This window comes from Lepisma saccharinum, chromosome 10 (assembly GCF_977018435.1).
Source record: "Lepisma saccharinum chromosome 10, izLepSacc3.1, whole genome shotgun sequence".
Taxonomy (NCBI): Eukaryota; Metazoa; Arthropoda; class Insecta; order Zygentoma; family Lepismatidae; genus Lepisma; species Lepisma saccharinum.
In genome coordinates this window covers 76844788-76865338 of record NC_139238.1, presented here as the reverse complement: position 1 = coordinate 76865338, position 20551 = coordinate 76844788, and the positions used below count along the sequence as shown (strand labels likewise).

Sequence of the window (20551 nt, the reverse complement as noted above, 5' to 3'; positions counted from 1 at the left end):
GAAAGAACTTACAATGTGGTTAAATGTAAAACAAGGGAATGTAAAATCGGGGTTTCACTGTATGCATATCTTTATCAGTGTGCACTGTAATGAAACGTAAGAGTGCAAAGGCGTACTCAGGCACAAATTTGTTTCTTACCCTAATTATTTTACACAAATACTACTTACCTATTCTTACATAGTAAGAGGAGGTCTATAATAAAAGTATGCCATGTTTTATCCTTTGTTAGATTTTCTAATGTCTTTGGATTTAGGACAAGAGCAACTGTGAGGACTTCCAGTGCTTCTTTACAGACTGTAAAAAACAAGAAAACACACTGTTAAGCTTCATAACAGAAAAGATAAATCCACAAGGAACAAACAGTAATTGCCACATAAATTTATACCGAATGCAAACTTCACGATTGTCCACACACCCTGGCATCAAAGCAGTTTCACACACACTTTCTTATGGACATTGCATATCTCAATAAAATTGTTTCTATCTGCTTCCACACTGCAGATAAAAGCCCACACACAGAACAAAGAATGATTTCGATCATCATTGTGATAACACTAGATTGTATAATCTGACACACACTGCACCAAGAGCATTAACAATAAATTTTAACTTTTTACTATACCCTATCCCAGGAATCTCTGGAACAAAGGCTGCACATACCTGCAGAGAAGGGGAAACTGCAGTCCCCCACCCCTCCCCAAGCAATCCCATTTCCTCTCATGTGTTCGTTGGTTGAGACGTCTCGAGTCACTACTTGCACCGGGACTTGTTTTTGTTCACTCACTCCAGAGATTCATGGGACAGAGTATATTAAGGTATATGAGACGAGTAAAATTTTCAGTAACACTACCGATACACCTACAGTGGACAATACAAAGACCGTACTGATTAACGTGTCCCATCCCTATTATTAATTCATTAGGTGCAGTGGGGTTACAATTAGTCATACTTATACAGGGTTATTCAAAAAGAAAGAGCAGATTTCAAATGTTTATTTCTCACGAACTATAAAAGATAGAAACACGTGCCATACATCAATGGATAGAGGAAGGTTCAAACTTTTATTTGCACTGAACATGAGGACCATGTGTTGCCCGACAAACATCAAAACAGTACTACATTTCTTGCCACACACAAATTAACTGGTCCCTAGTTATTGAATTGGTAGCTACAACAATTCGATGTTTATTGAATGGAACTAATAGGCAGGATTATAAAACTTTGAACCTTCCTCTATCCATTGATGTATGGCACGTGTTTCTATCTTTTATAGTTCGTGAGAAATAAACATTTGAAATCCGCTCTCTTTTTTTTAATAACCCTGTATTTCTGTGGGCACATTGGGATGGGATTGACCCCTAACCCCCCATGTTAAAAGTATAATAGTGCAGTCACAAAAACATACAGCATTATTATTTTAAAAATTCAGAAGTGACAAACATATTCTTTGCTATAGTGCAAAACACGCAAAAGAACCTGCACAGACTTGTGACTTCCGTGCACAGTACTCCCGCGTGAAGAAGAGGGGTAGAGTGGAGCATGCCTCTTCCGTATGGCCCAAGTTGAATGGATGGAGGGGAAGGTGCAGGAAGGTTCTTTTGCTTGTGGTCATTCTATAAATGCTTTACAGAAATAATCCACAAGGACTATCCAATGGAAGGAGAAAAAGAGGAAGGATTAAAACAGAAAATAAACAAGAGCAAAATAATGCATACCTAGAACATCTTCTCCATCAGGTAGTTTAGTAACTGATTTATCATGCATACGATGCAACTCCTCTGGTGAAGCATTGAGTAACTGTAGATTGCCGCTGCTGGCGGCCCATGCCAAATGCATGATGGCCTTAATGGTGGGTGCATCAGGTAACTCCCATGACAACGCTTGGATGAACATAGGCCGTGCTCGCTCTCCCTCGTTTGTTGTGTGCATCATCTGGAAGTGAATTACATTTTTTTGTGAACATGCAGTACATATTTAATTTTACATTTTTAAAAAAAAAGTATTTCCAGATTGCTCATGTAGTCAAGTCGCAAAAGAACTATAAACACAGCAGAACCTCAAAATTACAATATCTTCTGCAGGTCCCCTCAATTCCTGCACATTGTCTCCGCAGGTCCCTATTCCTGCAGATTGTCTCTGTAGGTCTCTAGGATGGAAGGGGCATACTTCTATCCTTCCCACGAAATTCACGTGTTTATAGGGAGGACTCTAATTTGCAAACTCATAGCTTGGACCACATATTTATGGTGAATACAAGATCAAGATTTTGGTACAAAAACTAGGCATATTTTGGGATAAAAAGCAGTACATACAAAGGAGTCAAACGGAAACCTTTATTTGTATTTGTTTCTTATCCAGTAGATTTTTGTATGTAAGGTTACAGAATTTTGCTGCATTTTAGTACAGACCTATTGCTGATCAACATATATTTTCAGCTTTAAGAAGAATAAGTCTTTGGGGTCCATGTGCACTCACTTACGAACCTCTGGGAAGGCCTTTCCACCCATCTGCCTGCAAACTGAGGCCATTGGCCAAATTTCTCCTCCATTAGTAAACTTGCTGGTGTGATAAGCATGCAGAGAGAGATATTGAATTTTTGTATATCGAGAAATTTCTGTACGTTTTAGGCTTACAGAGAGCAAGAAAACACTCCTCTTCACTGATGCAAGTGTGTACAGGAGGCACCATCTTAAAAATAACAAAAATGACGTTTTGAGGCTCACTTGATTAGTGTTGCAGCCTTGAGGTCGTTTCATAAATAAGTTGATACCTCATGTAAATTTGAGCTGTACACAGTCTGCCCTATAATTTTTATTGGACCTTTAAGGTTTTCATTTGAGACTTGTAATACAATGGCATTTCAGTGTTAAATTTAATTTAAAACTATAATCACTACACAAAATAAACATTTCCCTTCTAATAGCACATTTATGTGGTTACCAGATTTATTAAGTTCATTCCTACATAAAGAAGCCCATTTGTGCTTCTGAAATATTTGCAGCAAAATTAATTGTCTGTGATTTGCATCTCACAGGATAATTCAAACTTAAGATAGCGTCATGTTGGTAATAAACTCTAAACTTCATACTGTATCTAAAGATATCTGTTTGGCGGTTACACGGAGATCGATAAGTTTCATTTTTCTGTGCACTTTTTGTTTGGGATCGATTCTGACACTTCTCTGGTGGCTTGGTCAGACATGTACTGTCTTGCCTTGCGAACTGGAGCAAGACAGTACATGCCTTACGAAGCCACGAGACAGGTGGTGAAATTGATCGCAAATAAAGTGCTTGGAAAAATAAAACTTGAACTCATTACAATGAATTATCTAAATTTCATGTTTAAGAATTTATTTTGAATTTTGCAGTTCATTTTGTGACAAAACATGGTAGAAAAATGCACGACACATCTTTCAATAAACATGAAAAATTAGTATTACATTGTGTTATTTCACATTTCATGTTTTTGTCAAAAAAAAAAAAATATATGGATGCCTCTACTCATAGCTAAATTCTAAATCCAAAGTGGTTTTGAATTTAAGCAAATATGGCTATTCAATCTTGAGAAATAAACAAGATTAGCAAAAAGGTCCACCTCAAAGCCAGAGTTGATATGCTCTCTCAGAACATAACGTTAAAATTGGTGAACCAGACAATCAATAAGGTTGCATGATAGGAAATATCTTTCTGGTCCTATAGAAAATTTATAATGAAGCAATAGAAAACCATGCTACTCACCTGTTCAGCTAGGTTCTGGGCAAGTTTCACTGCTACATTTCGCAACACATATTCTGTGTTTTGATTTGGAATGCTATGCAATGCCTGGCGAAGCACAGTTGAAGGCGTTCTTACATTCCCTGTCCCCCCATTTCCATCTGCTGACCCACAATCTGTTTGATGTGTGTCGTCCACCACTCGTGCCATCACATGCCCAACCACTGTCAGAAGGAGCTTGCACATCTTCAAAACAGTGAAATACGAAGACCTACAAAAATAACATTACTGAAAACAACTTTTACATATGATACATATGTAACCATTTTTAACTACAAAATTTACTACATGAAAAAAAAACTACAGGTAAGGTAATACACTGCTCTCCATAAATTAAGCAACAAATGGTGATCATCCAATAGAATCAAACACAAGGCCGGAGGGTGTACATATTTTATTTGTAACGAAAGAAACAAGTGTCCCACACCTTACAGAACAGAAGGAACACAAAACAAGGTACACTCGTGGGCAAAAGAAATGAAATGTACGCATGGAGCATCACAGGTTGTAAACGTTGGAGACGGAAAGTGACCGTTGTCCGACACTAATAAGGGATATGATCACCGCGTGCAGCAATGCACGCCTCACAACGCCGCCACATGCTGCCAATAAGGTTGTCCACCAACTCATTGGGTATGAGGGTCCATGGTTGGGAGAGAGAGAGAGTTGAAGGTGTTGGAGTGTTTGTGGAGGGGGCACAAGGCCAGCGAGACGTCTCCCCAGAGCATCCCACATGTGTTCAATGGGGTTAAGGTCCGGGGAACGGGATGGCCACACCATGCGTTGAATATGGTGTTCGTCCAAGAACCGATCGACTAGTCCTGCCCTATGGGGACGGGCATTATCGTCCTGCAGAATGAAGGCCGGACCTCGTTCTCGTGCGAAGGGTTCCACATAACGTGCAAGGACCTCATCCCTATAGCGCTGACCTGTCATGGTGCCACGTGGGAGGATATAGAGGTCAGTACGTCCACCAATAGAAATGCCACCCCATACAAGCACACCTCCACCACCATATCTGTCCCTTTCAACAATATTGGAGGGATGGTAACGAGTTCCTGCCTCTCTCCAGACCAATCGGCGTCGCAAATCACTGTCCAGTGAGAACCTGGACTCATCAGTGAAGAGAACGGACCGCCACTGGTCCAGTGTCCAGTTCACATGTTCTTGTGCCCAACGTAAGCGGGCTGTCTTCTGACGCTGGGTGAGTGGTATACACAACACTGGTCTCCTGGCATCCAACCCACCCTCGTGTAGCCGTCTGCGTACTGTACTCGTTGACATAGGCCATCCTGGGGCAGCAATAGCCGCTGCACGCACTTGGGTAGCTGTTGCGGACCTGTTACGCCGACTTGTCAAACGGATATATCGGTCATCCCTGACCGATGTCACACGCGGTCGACCTCCACTGAAACTCTGTGATGCATTTTGCGTTCTCTGGAACTTGTTCCATAACCTGCTGACAACTGAACGATCGACATTGAGCCACCTGGCCACTTCGAGCTGACGCTGCCCTGCTTCTAGTCTACCGATGGCACGCCACCGTAATTCATCAGCCAAATGATGCCTGGTTGCCATATTCGACCCTTTCCGTGCACTTGACTCACCTCTGCACTCTCCAGATAGAGACATACACCTCTTCCGTGCACGCGCGTCTTCGACTCCAATACCTGGTACGCCAGAAATCCATGCGAGGGCACGATGATCGCACTTTATGACTCACCTGTTTTCCCTAACGCATTCGTTGCTTTCTTTCAGCATGCCCACCACTCTTCTTCTCTTTTCTCCAACTGTTTTCTCTTTTACCTCACATGTTCTTGTTGTTGCTTAATTTCTGGAGGGCAGTGTAATAGTGGTGATATTCTTGCAAATTTGTAGGACTTAAAAACATCAATACAGTGCAAACAAGCTGAAAAAACTTAAAGTGCAGGAAAATTTTATACCATTTTGTTATGTTGGAACCATCCAGATTAAATGTATCATGTGGGAAAATTCAAAATCCGGGAACATAGAATCGGGTTCCACTGTATTTATATTTGGTGCGGTCAATAAATAACCAGATTAATGCCGTGAAAAAGCTAAATAAAGTGACAGAACGATGAAACTTACGGGATATGTAGGCTAGGCTGGGGTACGCCACATGTCTGCGAGATGAGTTCCAAACCATGTCGCTAGGTGGTAGCACTGGCAGGGAAGGGAGGTTGTGTATGTGTAATTTACCGCCAAGGTGCCAGTCAGTCATTCAGTGAGGGAGTCATGGCGTCAGTGTCAGGTGCCACAAAGGAGACTCAGCGATCCGTGATACAGTTTTTGACAGTTTCATGGCAATGGACGAGATATTGCTCACACCTTGCTGTCGCTTTTACTCTTTAGCGTATACCAGCTGAGCAAGATCTCATCCATCGCCACAATGCCCTCCAGGAAAGCGTAAAAAACTGTCTCACGGATAGCAGTCTCCCCTTTGTGGCACCTGACACTGACGTCATGACTCACCTCACTGAATGACTGACTGGCACCTTGGAGGTAAATTACACATACACAACATCCCTTCCCTGCCAGTGCTGCCACCTAGCAACGTGGTCTGGAACTCGTCTCACAGACATGTGGCGTACCCCAGCCTGGCCTACATATCCCGTAAGTTTCATCACCCTGTCACTTTATTTAGCTTCTTCACGGCATTAATCTGGTTATTTATTGACCGCACCAAATAAATGCTTGTTACAGTGCAATTTGAGCAAGTCAGCATACCAGTTTTGAATTAAAATACAGTAGGGACGAGACAGATTAATCAATACTCTATTGGTATCTGCTGATCAGTGTAAACTCTATTGGTATCTGCTGATCAGTGTAACGGTAAAATTACCGATAATTTGCCTAATCCGATATATCTATAAAATCTTACTATTTACTGCAATATTGAGCCATTTTGTTATAATTTTTCTTTATATAAACATAATCTTTATTCTATACTTTTTAAAGTAAATGTCTAAATATGCAGGTTCTTTTGCATTGTAAAGTCATCTGGCAACATACATTTATTAAGGAGGTAATGAACCATTTGGAATTTTATATCAGATCAATAGAATATCTCTTATCAGTATCAGTAATTTTTTCATTAGTAATTTATTGGTATCGGCCAAAATTTAATATCAGCCCATCCCTAAAATACAGTAAACCTAGATTTTCCATTTTCTAAACTCAAAATACAGGGAAACATTAAATCCAGGAAAATTTTACACATTTTGCACTACTAGGACCATGAAGATTGAATGTACAAAGTGTGTTTCATATTGATTTACACTTTCGAAAGTCCCACTATCCACAGTCTTCCATTTGGCTTGTAACGGTCGCTGATAGATAGTACATAGGTCTGCCGCCAGGTGTCAGCAGAGAATAGAAGGGTGTAATACATGTAAACCACAACGCTTTTCACCAGAATCTGTCAGTACATCCGCAGACAACATGGAGAGCGATCAGCAGGGTCAGAGCTGGACAACCTGGTTTCTGTCGAAGTAGATGTAACCATAGCAGAGACTCACAGGCGATTGGTAGCAGTGTGTGGAGGCATGCACCATCACGAAACACCGTGTACAACTGGGTGAACGGCTGGAAACAGGGCGACACAACAACGGAGAAGAGAACCAGTTCCGGAAGGAAAGTGGCAGTGACAATGCAAGTCACCATTTCATGAGTGCAGCAGCTTATTCAGAACAGGTGCATAACGTTCTCAGAAATGGAGGTAGGCACAGGACACATCAGAGTCACCCAGCATTGCATCGTGCACTAACACCTTAAAATGGGGAAGGTGTCTGCCAAAGCTCTGAATGCAGAACAGAGACAACAGTGTGAAGATGTAAATCATGATCTCCTGCAACGCCACAACCAGGATCCAGAAGGTTTCATGTCTAAACTTGTGACCGGCGACGAGACTTGGCTCCATTACCTTGAACCGGAGACCGAAACCCAAGAAACTTCTGCGTGGACATCATTTGGCATACATGGAGGACCAAAAAGCTGCTGTCTGGATGTGGGTGTGACTACGGATGTGATGAAGCTGAAAATTTACTGATGCAGATGTACTGACCGATAATTTTTGGAACCAATGCCGATATTTAACCAATTCTGATACATAAAGATTATTCAACAGAAATAGGATGTTATTTTCAGCATGACAAAAATAAATTTGATATGTTCATTTCTATTGCATATCATATGTATATACATATATATTCTCAAGAGATGTGAATGTACATTTGCATCTACAAAAAGGTGGTTATGTGAACTTTTAAGAAGAACATAGATTCTCAAGAGATTTAACATTAGTACACAAGCAGTTCTTTGAAATGCAAAATGAATTCCTGTTCTTAATGTTGTAAATTTAATGCTGGCAGATTCAACTACAGAAACATGGGTCTTGGAAGCACTTCTGGAAGTAACCTACTTCTTCTCTTATCGCAAATCTGTCCAGCAACACTGAACACTCCTTCACTGAATACTGATGCAGCAGGCATGCCCAAGTATTTTCTCACCACTTGCTTTAGGTTTGGATACTCATTTTTGAATTTTCAATACAACAGCGGATCCTGGTCACGTGGACTAGTTGGTTCAGCAATGTACTATTCTATTTCTGATTATGAGGTAGGTTGATCCTCTGAATGAGAGTTTGCAATAATTTTAATAGAAAAAGTCTACAATGATGTTGAATCATAACCTAATTTTCAATAAATGTTGCAAAACTAAAATATAAAACTTATTAGAAGGTAAAACTCTAGTATTATCTGTACCAGTTTAAATATCGGATTTTTGCTGATGCTGATATGTCAATTTCTGCCGATTTTCATACATCTGTAATCGGCTTCAGCACATCCCTAGGTGCATCACACTCCAACAAAGTGGTTCCAAGAGAGCCTGGAGACGTTGCCACACTGCTGGAGCAAGTGTATAGAGCTCAAGAGAGACTACATTGAGAAGGTGGACATATCTACCGAAGTGTAACTATTCTGTGAGAGTGCAAAAAAAATAAAGTGTAAATCAATATGGAACACCCCTTGTATAATGCAAGAAAACATAAAATCAGGGTTCCACTGTGTTCACAGATTTACACAGCTTTCCAGAATTCATCAGTGGGCAGGCTGATGCATCAAAATGGCATTGCCTGTTCCCATACTTATGATTCACAATAAAGTTCTGTAGATATTGTATGCCACACTAATTTCATTACACTGAGGGCAAGTAGATTTAGATCGTTGATAGCAAATACCTTCACTTGCATGCAAAAATGAACTAAAATAATCTGAATCTTTCATATAATACTAACTTTATTTGTAGTGAAAATAGAACATGTGGAAACATGTAATTAATGTTTGAAGCAAATCTCTGCTCAAGTGATGTGTGTTTGAATTTGATTGATAATTTAGCATTGCTTTCCTGCCACTTTTGACTAATCGCAACAGTGAGGATCAATGATAATGTGATGAAATTGATGAAGGGAGGGTCACAAAGAGCAACCATACTGTAATTGGAACCTGGCAACTTTGGTGGCAAAACTGAGGTGGCAAGGCCTATAGAACCATTTATTTTCATCTGGACAATACAGATGTTTTAATCTGAGGATACTTTGTTAGCATCTCCTTTACATTCATCACACATTACCAACTTCGCCACATCAGTAACCGAGTCCACACATTACCAACTTCGCCAAATCAGTAACTCAGTACTCACAGTGTAGCCAAGTCCAGATTCGAGTTTGCATCTGTGAATTCCTCCAAGGGTGTCTACTAAATTTGTATGATCTTCATTCATCTTCACCATTATGATTAGCGTATAGATAAAAAAAAAACAATCTACAATAACAAAAAAATATATTGCCTTGCTTAACAGAGTTCTACAATGCTATCCCTGGTTACTGAAAAGAACCTACCTCTTTGTTGCAACATCCGCATTGGGAAGGAAATTATTTTTTGTTAGCATATCCAGAATGACTGGTGCATCTCCACTCTTGATGAAATTACCCTGGAACTCAAATGCTTTCTCTGATAAAGGGTCCAATGCTGGCATCAACAGGGCGTACATGACCTGTGCAAAGAACACAAACATCCTCATTAATACAAGGACAATGTAATTAAATTAATCCCTTATATTCTATCTAAAGATATCCGTTTGGCGGACCCTCAGAAACAGGTAATTCAAACTAATAAGCTTGCGGTTCATATTTTCAGAGCAGTTTTTGTTCGCGATCGATTTCGCCACCTGTCTGGTAGCTTCATCAGGAATGTAGCCAGGTGGCGAAATTGATCGTAAACAAAAAAATGCATGGAAAATATGAACTGTAAGCTTATTAGTGTGTTAAGTTAATCCCTGATGCATTCCATCATTCTTGCAGCCTGTCTGAATTTCTGCAGACAGGAATGTAACAATAGAGTAAAAAAAGTGTAAAGTGCTCCCCTATGCTTTGTACCATGCCATAAAGGCATATAGGGGGTATGGTTAGGGCTCCACACTTTCTTGATCTCGGCCGAAGATTGGGGTGATGTGATCAGCACCACACCACTTGCTGCCTTTACCCCCTCCCCCCCCCCCAAAAGTTTCCTCCAGGCACCCACTTTATATGATGCTGGGTGGGCATTTGAACAAGTGGAAAAAATCCCGGTTCTCCCCCACCAGGGATCGAACCTGGGTCTCTTGCATGGTAGTCAGATGCCCTAACTGAGCTACCGTGGCTCAACAATACAGTACTGACATAAAATTTACTGATGCCAAAGAAATAACCCAACCATCTGCGGGTCTCTTCAGCCCATCTAGATGCCAGTCCCAAGCCTGGATAACTGATGAGGTAATGTGGCCATGGGAGAGGCATTGATGGCAAGTTTGTCTCTGGTAAAACCCAAGAAATGTATTAACTGGCAGTTCATCTGCCAGTGTTATCAGCAACACCAGTAAGGGGATGGGCAAGGGTGAGTTTCAGGCACCTGAAAATGGGGACATCTTGACTAAGGTATAGCAACCCTACCAGAAGAGTCCTTGGTCATCCAGGTTTGGGGTTGAGCATTGGGCTGACGACCCAACCTATTAAAAAAATTATTTACGAAAACTTAAAAAAACAATGTCCGCCTGATCACAAGTTCATGACCTGATGCAACACAGAAAAGAACTAGAAACATAACCTATGTTGGCAGGAAGACATTAAAGAGGACGTGATGAATAGTGGAATCTCTTAAATTTTGACCCACCTCAGGGTGTAACGCAAATGAGAAGAAGAAAGCCAAGGAAATAAGAATGTAGGACACTGTACAGGGATTGAAAAATATGCAACAAAAAGGATGAAAATATGCACAATAACATTTTTACAACAAACAAAAATAAGCAGTGAACATTATCTTCTTATTAATTTTGTTAGTCAGATGCACATTTATGGACGTGAATTTCTTGTTATTTTTTATCTTCTTTGTTGCTTTTGTTATTGAATGATGAATTGTATTACAGTTTAAGTTTTTGTTTTAAGTCCAATTTATGTACAGGAAGGCTAATCGGGACTGGATCTAGTTTAAACTGGGATCCGAACCACTTGTGCCTTCACCAGGTATTGAACCTGGGACCCGTTGATTGCAAGGCAATGACATTACCACCATGCCATCGGGGAGGCCCCTGAATCGTATTAGAAGAAATTGTTGAAAGGACACTCACAAAACAAGAAATTATTGTCTACAATGTACTGTGGAAACAGTATAAGAAATGAAAGAAGGAATAAGAAAAAATATACCCCAAAAAGACATTTTTAAAAGACATGAAAAACAGGCATTTCTGGTCACTAAAAATGTGTTAACAGGCTTGAAATAACATGAAATGAATTTAAGACATTACCCCATAAAAAACCAAATAGGCAAAAATCTACAGCCTGCCCATCACATAAGATATTTAAAAAAACATCCTAGCAAAGGGTAGCATCATTCAGCATACCAAAGAAAAAATGTAGACACACAGTTGTAAATGCTGGCCTTACAGGGTGGCCAAGACAAGAGTAATTGTGGCCATCCTCCAGGTGGCAAGAAAGAACTCACAACTCCCCCCCCCCAAAAAAAAGGCATGACATGTGAGGGTGATAATAGCCCTGCTCAGTGAGACAGATAACTTCAAGTTGAGTTGCAGATCTTGCACGTTTAACGTCTGGTCGTTGGAAGTTGACGTCACGTCTTACAGAGTAACAGTGTCCGGCCATTCAGACGGCTTGCAGCCGGAGCAAGTCAAGGAAAAGTTCGCTCGTTTCATATGCACAAGATCTTGTAAGATGGCGGCGTCCGTGGAGATATATGCAATTTAGTTAATGTTATTGCTGGGATGATTATAGTTATACTTGACGATGTCTGACAACATAATTTGTATTACAGATAAATAAATGATACTCTGAAAATGTTTAAATATTGGTTTGAAGTGTAAGAAGAGAGAAGTTTATTGTTTTATATCAAGACCACGTACACTGAATATCTCGTTTGCTTCAAAGAACGAAGAGCGTTACTTCGACGCAAGATTTGAACAATACAACCTACTTTCATGCCAAGTATATATTCACAATGAGACCTAACGTGCTAACATTTTTTTTCTTTTGAATAAATGTCTGATTGATCTTGAAATATTATGAAGCTGAATATGAAAATTAACTCAAAATTAATTTAGTTACTTAAACTCAACTAAAGGTATGACCAAAGAAAATATACCATATTTACCCCCTTTCCGAGAATGGTAGCTACTTTTTTCATTCTTTCATAAATATATTTTCCATTTTCTCTGTTGCTATGTGGACCAACAGGAGAACATTACATTACAAAGTGAAAAATTGTGGCACATGGCCTTTCAACTTTTATAAGTGGTTTTGCTCATTTCCTCTTTACATTTTCTAAAAAACTTAAAAATATATACTTTTTCTGACTAACGAAACATTTATAGGAGGACATTCAGGACACTCAAACTAGCAGTTAGCAGCACAAGATTGTTTCCATTAAGGCCTTTACACACTCCATATATGTCATATTATTTGGCCAGTAATACATTTTAATTATTTTCTTTTCCTTATCTTTTTCTTCATACAAAGTACCATAAAAATCAGAACGTTCCTTCATTTTGTAATGAGTTTATTTCAACCGCATTGCAAATAAGTGTCTCCATCTTGAATGGAATACTGTTGTCATATTCAGAAACTGCAGTAATCAAGCTTTACAATGATATATAACATGATAGGGTTCCGTAAACATTAAAATATTATTCCGTGCATAATACGCACCATACTTTTTGGGGGCAAAAATTTTGGAAAAAAGTGTGCATTATACACGAGTAAATATGGTATATTAAAATACCCAATATGTGTATTCTTCTAATTTCTGTGCTGTTTTTCAGGCTCCTGGCAGTAAACAATGTAGTTATACTAAATAATTTTCTCAATATTATTATATTTTAAGAAGTTCCTTGGAATAATAAAATTGTAATGTGCTATATTACACTGGAAAATTTGTAACCTGATCAACTGATAATGTGAATGACAACAGCTTTGAGTAGTGTGGCCACATATTTTTCACCGGGATAGATGCATTAAAATTTCTACAATTCTCAGTGAATGAACAAATTGGTTTCTCAGGCAAATAATATAATGTATAATTCATGAAACAATACATTATTTCTTAAAGAAAGAAAGAAAGAAAGAGAGAGAAAGAGAAAGAGCAAGAGAGAGAGAATGAGAGAGAGAGAGAAAGAGAGAGAGAGAGAAAATTGCCTTCTTTCTCGAAGGGGCTAAGGGATAAAAAGAAAAGAAGGGTATCTCTCTCTCTCTTTTGTCTCTCCTCTCTTTGGTCCGTCTCTCTTCCCTCCCTCCTCTCAGGGATGGGGGGGAGGAGCAATCTCCTTCCCTGCAAGAGGGGGAAAGAGAAAGAGGAAGCCGACCACACAGAGAGAGGGAGAGAGAGAAAATGTTAGTCCCCCCTGGGTTGGATACCAGAAAGTGCTTCTGTTTCAGTACATACCATGTTAATGCGATGCACAGTGAATCACTAAATACAAAGTTTGAATGTTTGTCTCACAATTATATCTCCTTACACAATGTAAATAAGAACGGTGGCCCAAATACCACATTTATGTAAAAATATGTAATGTAAACAGAAAATTTGCAATAAACCTCAAAACATGTAAAAATATTTAACATGAAATTCACATATAAGGTTCCTAGCATCGTAATTACAAAGGAATTTTTTTTTGTAAATACATAAAATTCTGGGAACTATTTATTATGTGCTCTTTAAATATGGAGAAACTTTAGTACTCACTCTATTCACAAAACTGTTTTCTTCTTCTTTGTTCTATTAATTTCAGTGGCTACTGCCACCATCCTCATTGGAAATGCTCGAACATCCACAATCAACCTCCAATGGTAAATATAAGTGGTTTGCCATCCCCTAACATTCCACCACATCCAACGGCATATCCAAAGTCCTTCTCCCCTATAACATCAAAGTAGCGCACAAACCCATTGCCAAAATAGCTGATAAACTAAACAAATACAAATGGTACTTCCTCTCCCCCTCGATAACAAAGGTGTATATGACGCAGAGTGTGAGTGCAAGGCACATTACATCTGCAGGTCAATCAGATCTGTCAATGAAAGAACCCAACAACACCTAACAGATGCAAAAAAAATGCCCAACCCACTACTGGTCTTGCTACACACATCAAATCAAATACAATAGCCATAAAATGCAAGAGGTACAAGTCAAGCACACCTCCCACACACTCATAGACATCAAAACAAGGGAACATATGCACTTCCCACATGAGCTAAACATCGATAGCGGACAGGCACACCACACACGGATTCCCCTACTACTACAGTTAGTGCCGGGAAATAGCAGACAACACGGACGCAGACGTACAGTTAACAACAGCGCACCTAGCGGCAGCCAGAAAACTACGAACAATAGAATCACGCCAATCAACAGTACAACAAGTTCCAACGAGGATGGTGGCACTGGCCACTGAAAGTAATAGAACAAAGAAGAAAAAACAGTTTCGCGGATAAAGTGAGCACTAGTCTCTCCATATTTATCTACTACCGCGTCTCTCTTCTAATTATAAATGTGATTTTTCTATATGAATAGACACAAACAATGCATCTGTACACCAGCAAATACATGCAAACTAATCCTATTACATAATCTACTTCACAACTGATACATACCTCAAGATGATAGAGAACCTGAGAAGGTGAACTAGAGAAAAATACACTATCTACTGAAGGGGTTGTGGTTGTACTCTGATCACCTAGACGCGCATGTGTCAGGAACATGTTCTGCAGTTTTTCTACTGTATATGTATCAGGCGGAATAAGCTTCAATAGTGACCTTGCTCCATCTCGCAATGGAGGATGTTGAAGAGTGGAACCAAGATCGGCCAATTGGAACAGAAACTGGGTATATTGTGGCTTCTGCGACATTAACTGCAAATAAAAGTTAGACGCAAAAATTAGTTAAAATAAAAATATGTTTCTATAAACATTCATGATGTAGTGCAGTAAATATGGTTGGTATTGTATCTAAAGATGTTGGCGGTTACCTGAAGAGAGGTAATCCACTTTAATCCACTTACAGTTCATTCTTTTGATCACTATAGATTTCACCACCAGTATGTGCTTGATGACCAGACAGGTAGCAAAATCAATTGAAATCAAAAAACTGGACAAAAAAATGAACTGTAACTGAATTAAAATGGGTTAAATGGTTGGTATATCAAGATTAAATGTTTTCTTAATTCTCCTAGCTTGTGTCTGTCATTTAAACATTTCACAAGTTTCTTGTTAGCATTAGGAACTGAAGAATTCATAAAATGTGAATTTATGGAACCCATGACAGGGTGGTTACTCCAAGACCTAGACAAAAATTCAAGGCAAAAATTAACAACAACACTGGCATTTGATGTAATAAAAATTAATTATGAGGGTGGTCCAAGAAGTAATGAGCCTGACTAGACCCAATTAGCCAATCGTAAAATAATTTGGGGAATCTATAGCGTACTTTTTTTGTGTATGCAAGTACTAATTTCTGTTACTGTATGTTGGTCTATTTTTGTTATACACAGCCTGGAAGTGTGGGATATACAGAAAAATGAAGAAGTAAGAGTTCTGAGCAGTGATCAAGTGTCGGACTACCATCTTATCCCCAAGCTGTGACGATGACATTATCAGTCCTGTGGGTGACTCTTTTCACAGACTCGAAAAAATATTGTATGAAACCAAGATCACAGCCCTCCAGAAGTGGTGGCGATAAGTGTGTATACTTGCAAAGAGACTACATCAAAAAATAAGCTAGCATCTGGTCTTGCAGAGCTTACTTCTGGGTGAGGCTCAGACTTATGGGACTCCCTTGCAATATTAATATTAAACATTAAATATTTACAATAGTTCCTTGTATCTTGCAGAGTATACAGGAAAAACTGCACTAGTGAAATGTATGGACATGTTATGGAGGTAGGGCATGTAATACCAACAATAAGTCAAGTGTTGGCACCAGCAGAACATTTCACAGCTTACTGTGTCTACTATGCGGATTAGTATGTGTTGATTTTTGTTTTCCCACCACAAATATCATTGAATACTTTTAATCTCTCTTCCTATGAAATGAAAGCAAAACAATTGCGTTCAAGTTACATCAGAATCTTTATGAATGTCCACATATCAAAGGATTTTCTAAGTTTGTGAAGAAAATCCACACAGATTCATACATAGTCCCCAACACATATAATTTCCAGTCAGTAGACACTCTGTAGCATAAATTTTTTGAACTTCAAGAATAAAAAAAATTAGTGTGCACAATTTATTCACTACTTTTTAGATTACTTCTTGCAAAAATAATATGAAAATCAATACTGCTCAACAAGAAATATCCTCTTTCACTCTGTAATGTACTTTATGGTTATTTAATTTGTATAATTTGAGCATTAAACTGCATACCAGTATAACAAGAATCACACTATAAACTTCATTACAAATGAATGTGTTTTTAGTATGAAATATGAATGGTTTGTGACATCACCTCCTTATTTACCACATCTCTGCTACAACAGTTTCTGTCTTGCATTTGTAAATTATTCATTGCATATGTTTAGAATGAACTCCTGCTATAGCTAATTTTGCACTCTTGAGAGAGGAAAAAATTCCACGTATAATTCTGGTGACAATAATTCCTGTACAATTCTCAAAATTCGCAGCAATACCGTCTGCACTTGTTTTCTTCTGTTTCATCTAGACACACTCTTAAAGATATTAACAAGTGTGTTAGGTATTTCAAAATATCTCTCTCCTAATTGAATCATGTGCTTTTTGTTTTGCAGGCTACAGGAATTCTTCCATTTTTTTTCTTAATGTGAAATTGGTTTTTGAGAACGGCCATGTGTATAAAAACTTACCACACCAGGTAAGCTGTTCTCTGCTTCCATATTAGGCCCATCATATGGATGTTGAGGAGAACTTGTCGAGCTATCCGAGCTACTGTCAGGAGAACTTGGCATGTTGGAACTTGCCTGCGACAACTTTGCTGAGAGAAGCTGAACAGAGAAAAGAAAGCATTCAAAGTTTTAAAGTTAAAGAAAACTTATCACACAAGTAACCTTTGCACATTTGGTTTCATTATGTGTGCATGAAGTTTACAATATATACAACTTGTGATTGTTCCTATGACATGAAAAGAAATGTAGTATTTAGGAAGTCAATAATTATTCTTTTTTATTTTTATTTTATTTAATTAACTAATTTTATTATAATTATTATTTGCTATAAATTTGATTTCAATAAACATAGCATCACTTTTCAACATAAACCCCTTACATTTTACAGCACTTATTTCATGCTTGCATAAATAATTTTTATTATGAATTCAGAAAAAAATCTGTTTTCTGCTGAGCAACAAGCCACTGATCTCATTTGAATCAACAGCCCCTTGAAGTTTCTTTTGTGAACCAAACAGATGATAGTCTAAATTCATAGTACAAACACAGTTTATTTTGATTTGTTATGTGTTATTTAGTGTTGCTTTTCGTTCCCTTTTGGCTAATCGAGACATTGAGAATGAAAAACACTGCAGGTTATGACCCAGGCAGTTATATTATAAACGAAAAGCTACAAAAATGTGTAAAATGGAAACAAGGCTTAATAGTGTCAACATGTGAACAAGTGTGTTACCAATGAGTTACCATTCGCAACACTATAGTATATTTTCTCGAAATTTAATATCATTTCGACTATAATGCACAAATCAATAATAACTAATGTGTTAACTGTTTCCTCAGTGGAGAAAACATTGCACTAAACTGTCACGAAGAAATAATGTGCATCAATGTGGACTATATTCACTTTTAGTGTATATTCATGAGTATTTCAAGCATCCTAATCTTGCATTGATCGAGTTAAATGTTTTAAGTCCACTTTTTTCACAGTAAGGCTAATCGGGACTGGACCTTCACAGGGTGTCTACCAAAATAACAAATCCAAAATTCTTGACCTTTTTTACCTTTTTCTTAACATTTATTTAATCACCCAAATCAGGTACAGTTGGAAATTAAGAAAATATATTTTTATTAAATGAAAAAAACCTGCCAAAAGGCCAGTTAAGATGAAAACTGAAGCTGTAATTTAACAAGAGATTTATCTTTAATTATTTATGCATGTAAAACTTAATGCTTCAGACTTCATACTGGATTGGGAATGGCCACTGCACCTTAATATTTTTACAAAACTTTATGCACGCAAGAATGTAATTCTAAAGAAACAAACACAACTCAATACAATTTTAGATTTACAGATATTCAATTTTATCAAATCCCAGTACAGGCATATAACAATGTAAATTCATAATACTGGGAAGAAAAAAAAAATCTTGATCACAAGCATAATTTCTTGACTTTTTCTTGACATTCGTCATTGGTAGACACCCTGCTACAGTTTAAAGTGGGATCCGAACCACTATGAGCCTCCACCGGGTATCAAACCCGGGACCCATTGATTACAAGGCGGCGACGTAACCACTGTGCCATCAGGGAGGCCCTCCTAATTTTGCATGAAAGGCAGCTTAGTAATAAATAATTTTAAAGTACGAGTAATATCAGCACAATTATTTTTAAAAAAGCTTTGCATGATGGCCACATCCCACTTTTTTTGCCCAAAATAATAAAAAAAAGGCATAAAATCTGCAACAATTACATGGCGAAATACAGTACTTTTCTAACAACAACAAAAAACTACTTAAATAACATCATCACTACTCACCATTTTATCCCTAAGAGGAATCTGTGATAACAACTTTCTGTCATCTGCCGGTTCAAGGGACTCTCCATTAATGAAGAGTTCTATTTTAACATTAGCACCACTGGCCTTAATTCTTCGTAAGATTTGACGACGCAATGAAGCGAGTGTATCGTTCGTGTGCGTAAAGACATCCACATCATCCAGCTGTCGCCCAGTGTTTGGAAACCTTACAAGGAGAGCTAAATGTTTCCCACGACACGCCCTGTCAAAAATAAAGCAACTTATGTAAACAATGTATAAAATATACTAATTGCAATATCTAACAACGTAATGAAGTTCCCCATTAAGAAATGGGAGCAAAATTACAAATACATGTGTTCATTACCATGATAATTTTATCACAAGTATAAGTCAATTTCAAATGAATATTTCTTAAGAGGCATAATGTGAACAGCAACCAAGCATTATATTTCCAAGTACACATGGAAGCAAACATTCATTCAAAGCTATGCCCAACAGAAACATTATAATAATAATAATTTATTACAAAATACTGTCTTGTATGTTAGTGTATAAGAGCTGACCGTCATATTCACATTCGTCCTGTATTGGCAAAGGTGAAATATGGCAATGCTCTGCTTCATGCTTAATAATAAATAATTTAAGAATTAAACTGCAAGTGGTATAATGACACACAGACAACTATGACAATTAAAAAACAAAATGACATTCACCGAGTTAGTACACAAGCATGGAACACATATAATGAACATGTATTATAATGTCTATGAAAATTTGAATAATGTTTATGAAAGTTTGAATAGTGTGTATGAGTTTGAATAATGTTTATGAAAGTTCAAATAATGTTTATGAAAGTTCAAATAACATTTATGAAAGTTCAAATAATGTTTATGAATATGAAAGTTTGAATAATGCTTCTGAAAGTTCCAATAACGTTTATGAAAGTCTGAATAATGTTTATGAAAGTTTGAATAATGTTTATGAAAGTTTGAATAACATTTATGAAAGTCTGAATAACGTTTATGAAAATTTTAATAACATTTATGAAAGTTCAAATGAAGCTGTTTGAAGTGAAGGTAAAGTACAAGAAAAAATTCATGAAGAATTCATGCCTATGTTCATGTACACACACAATTGAACAGCTTGGGAGTAAACCGGATAACCCACACTCAATTAAAAATTGAGATAACATTAGGTGTATTTGCTGCACAGTCTCCTGTTGCTCATACATTAGTAAACAAGGTCTATTCAGTAGCCTGTAATTGGCAAAACAGACAGGAACATCTGGGTAATACAGCAGCCGCAAAGGAATGGACAAACTTTCACTTTTTTTTCTGTTTTATTCATACTTTTGTGGGTTATCAAGTGTTACTCCCAAACTACTCAATTAAAATTAAATTCTTTGTAATTTATAAAAAAATATTCTGTGTTACTCGAGAAAAAGCTACTTTAATTGGCCATGCGTTTCGGTGACCCACTATGATC

General features: G+C 37.9%; 1 protein-coding gene across 9 annotated transcripts in view; it reads right to left on the bottom strand.

Annotated features, from left to right (window-relative positions):
- faf (ubiquitin carboxyl-terminal hydrolase-like faf) overlaps positions 1 to 20551 on the bottom strand; it is a 193390-nt gene that overhangs the window by 94985 nt on the left and 77854 nt on the right. For all 9 annotated transcript variants that reach the window (XM_083129933.1, XM_083129939.1, XM_083129937.1 and 6 more), the window contains exons 18-24: positions 19067 to 19307; positions 17212 to 17349; positions 14990 to 15247; positions 9695 to 9849; positions 3739 to 3985; positions 1717 to 1933; positions 169 to 295 (exon numbers count right to left, since the gene is read on the bottom strand). In XM_083129933.1, the coding sequence (XP_082986059.1) occupies positions 169 to 295; positions 1717 to 1933; positions 3739 to 3985; positions 9695 to 9849; positions 14990 to 15247; positions 17212 to 17349; positions 19067 to 19307 (1383 nt within the window). The remainder of the gene's footprint in view (positions 1 to 168; positions 296 to 1716; positions 1934 to 3738; positions 3986 to 9694; positions 9850 to 14989; positions 15248 to 17211; positions 17350 to 19066; positions 19308 to 20551) is intronic.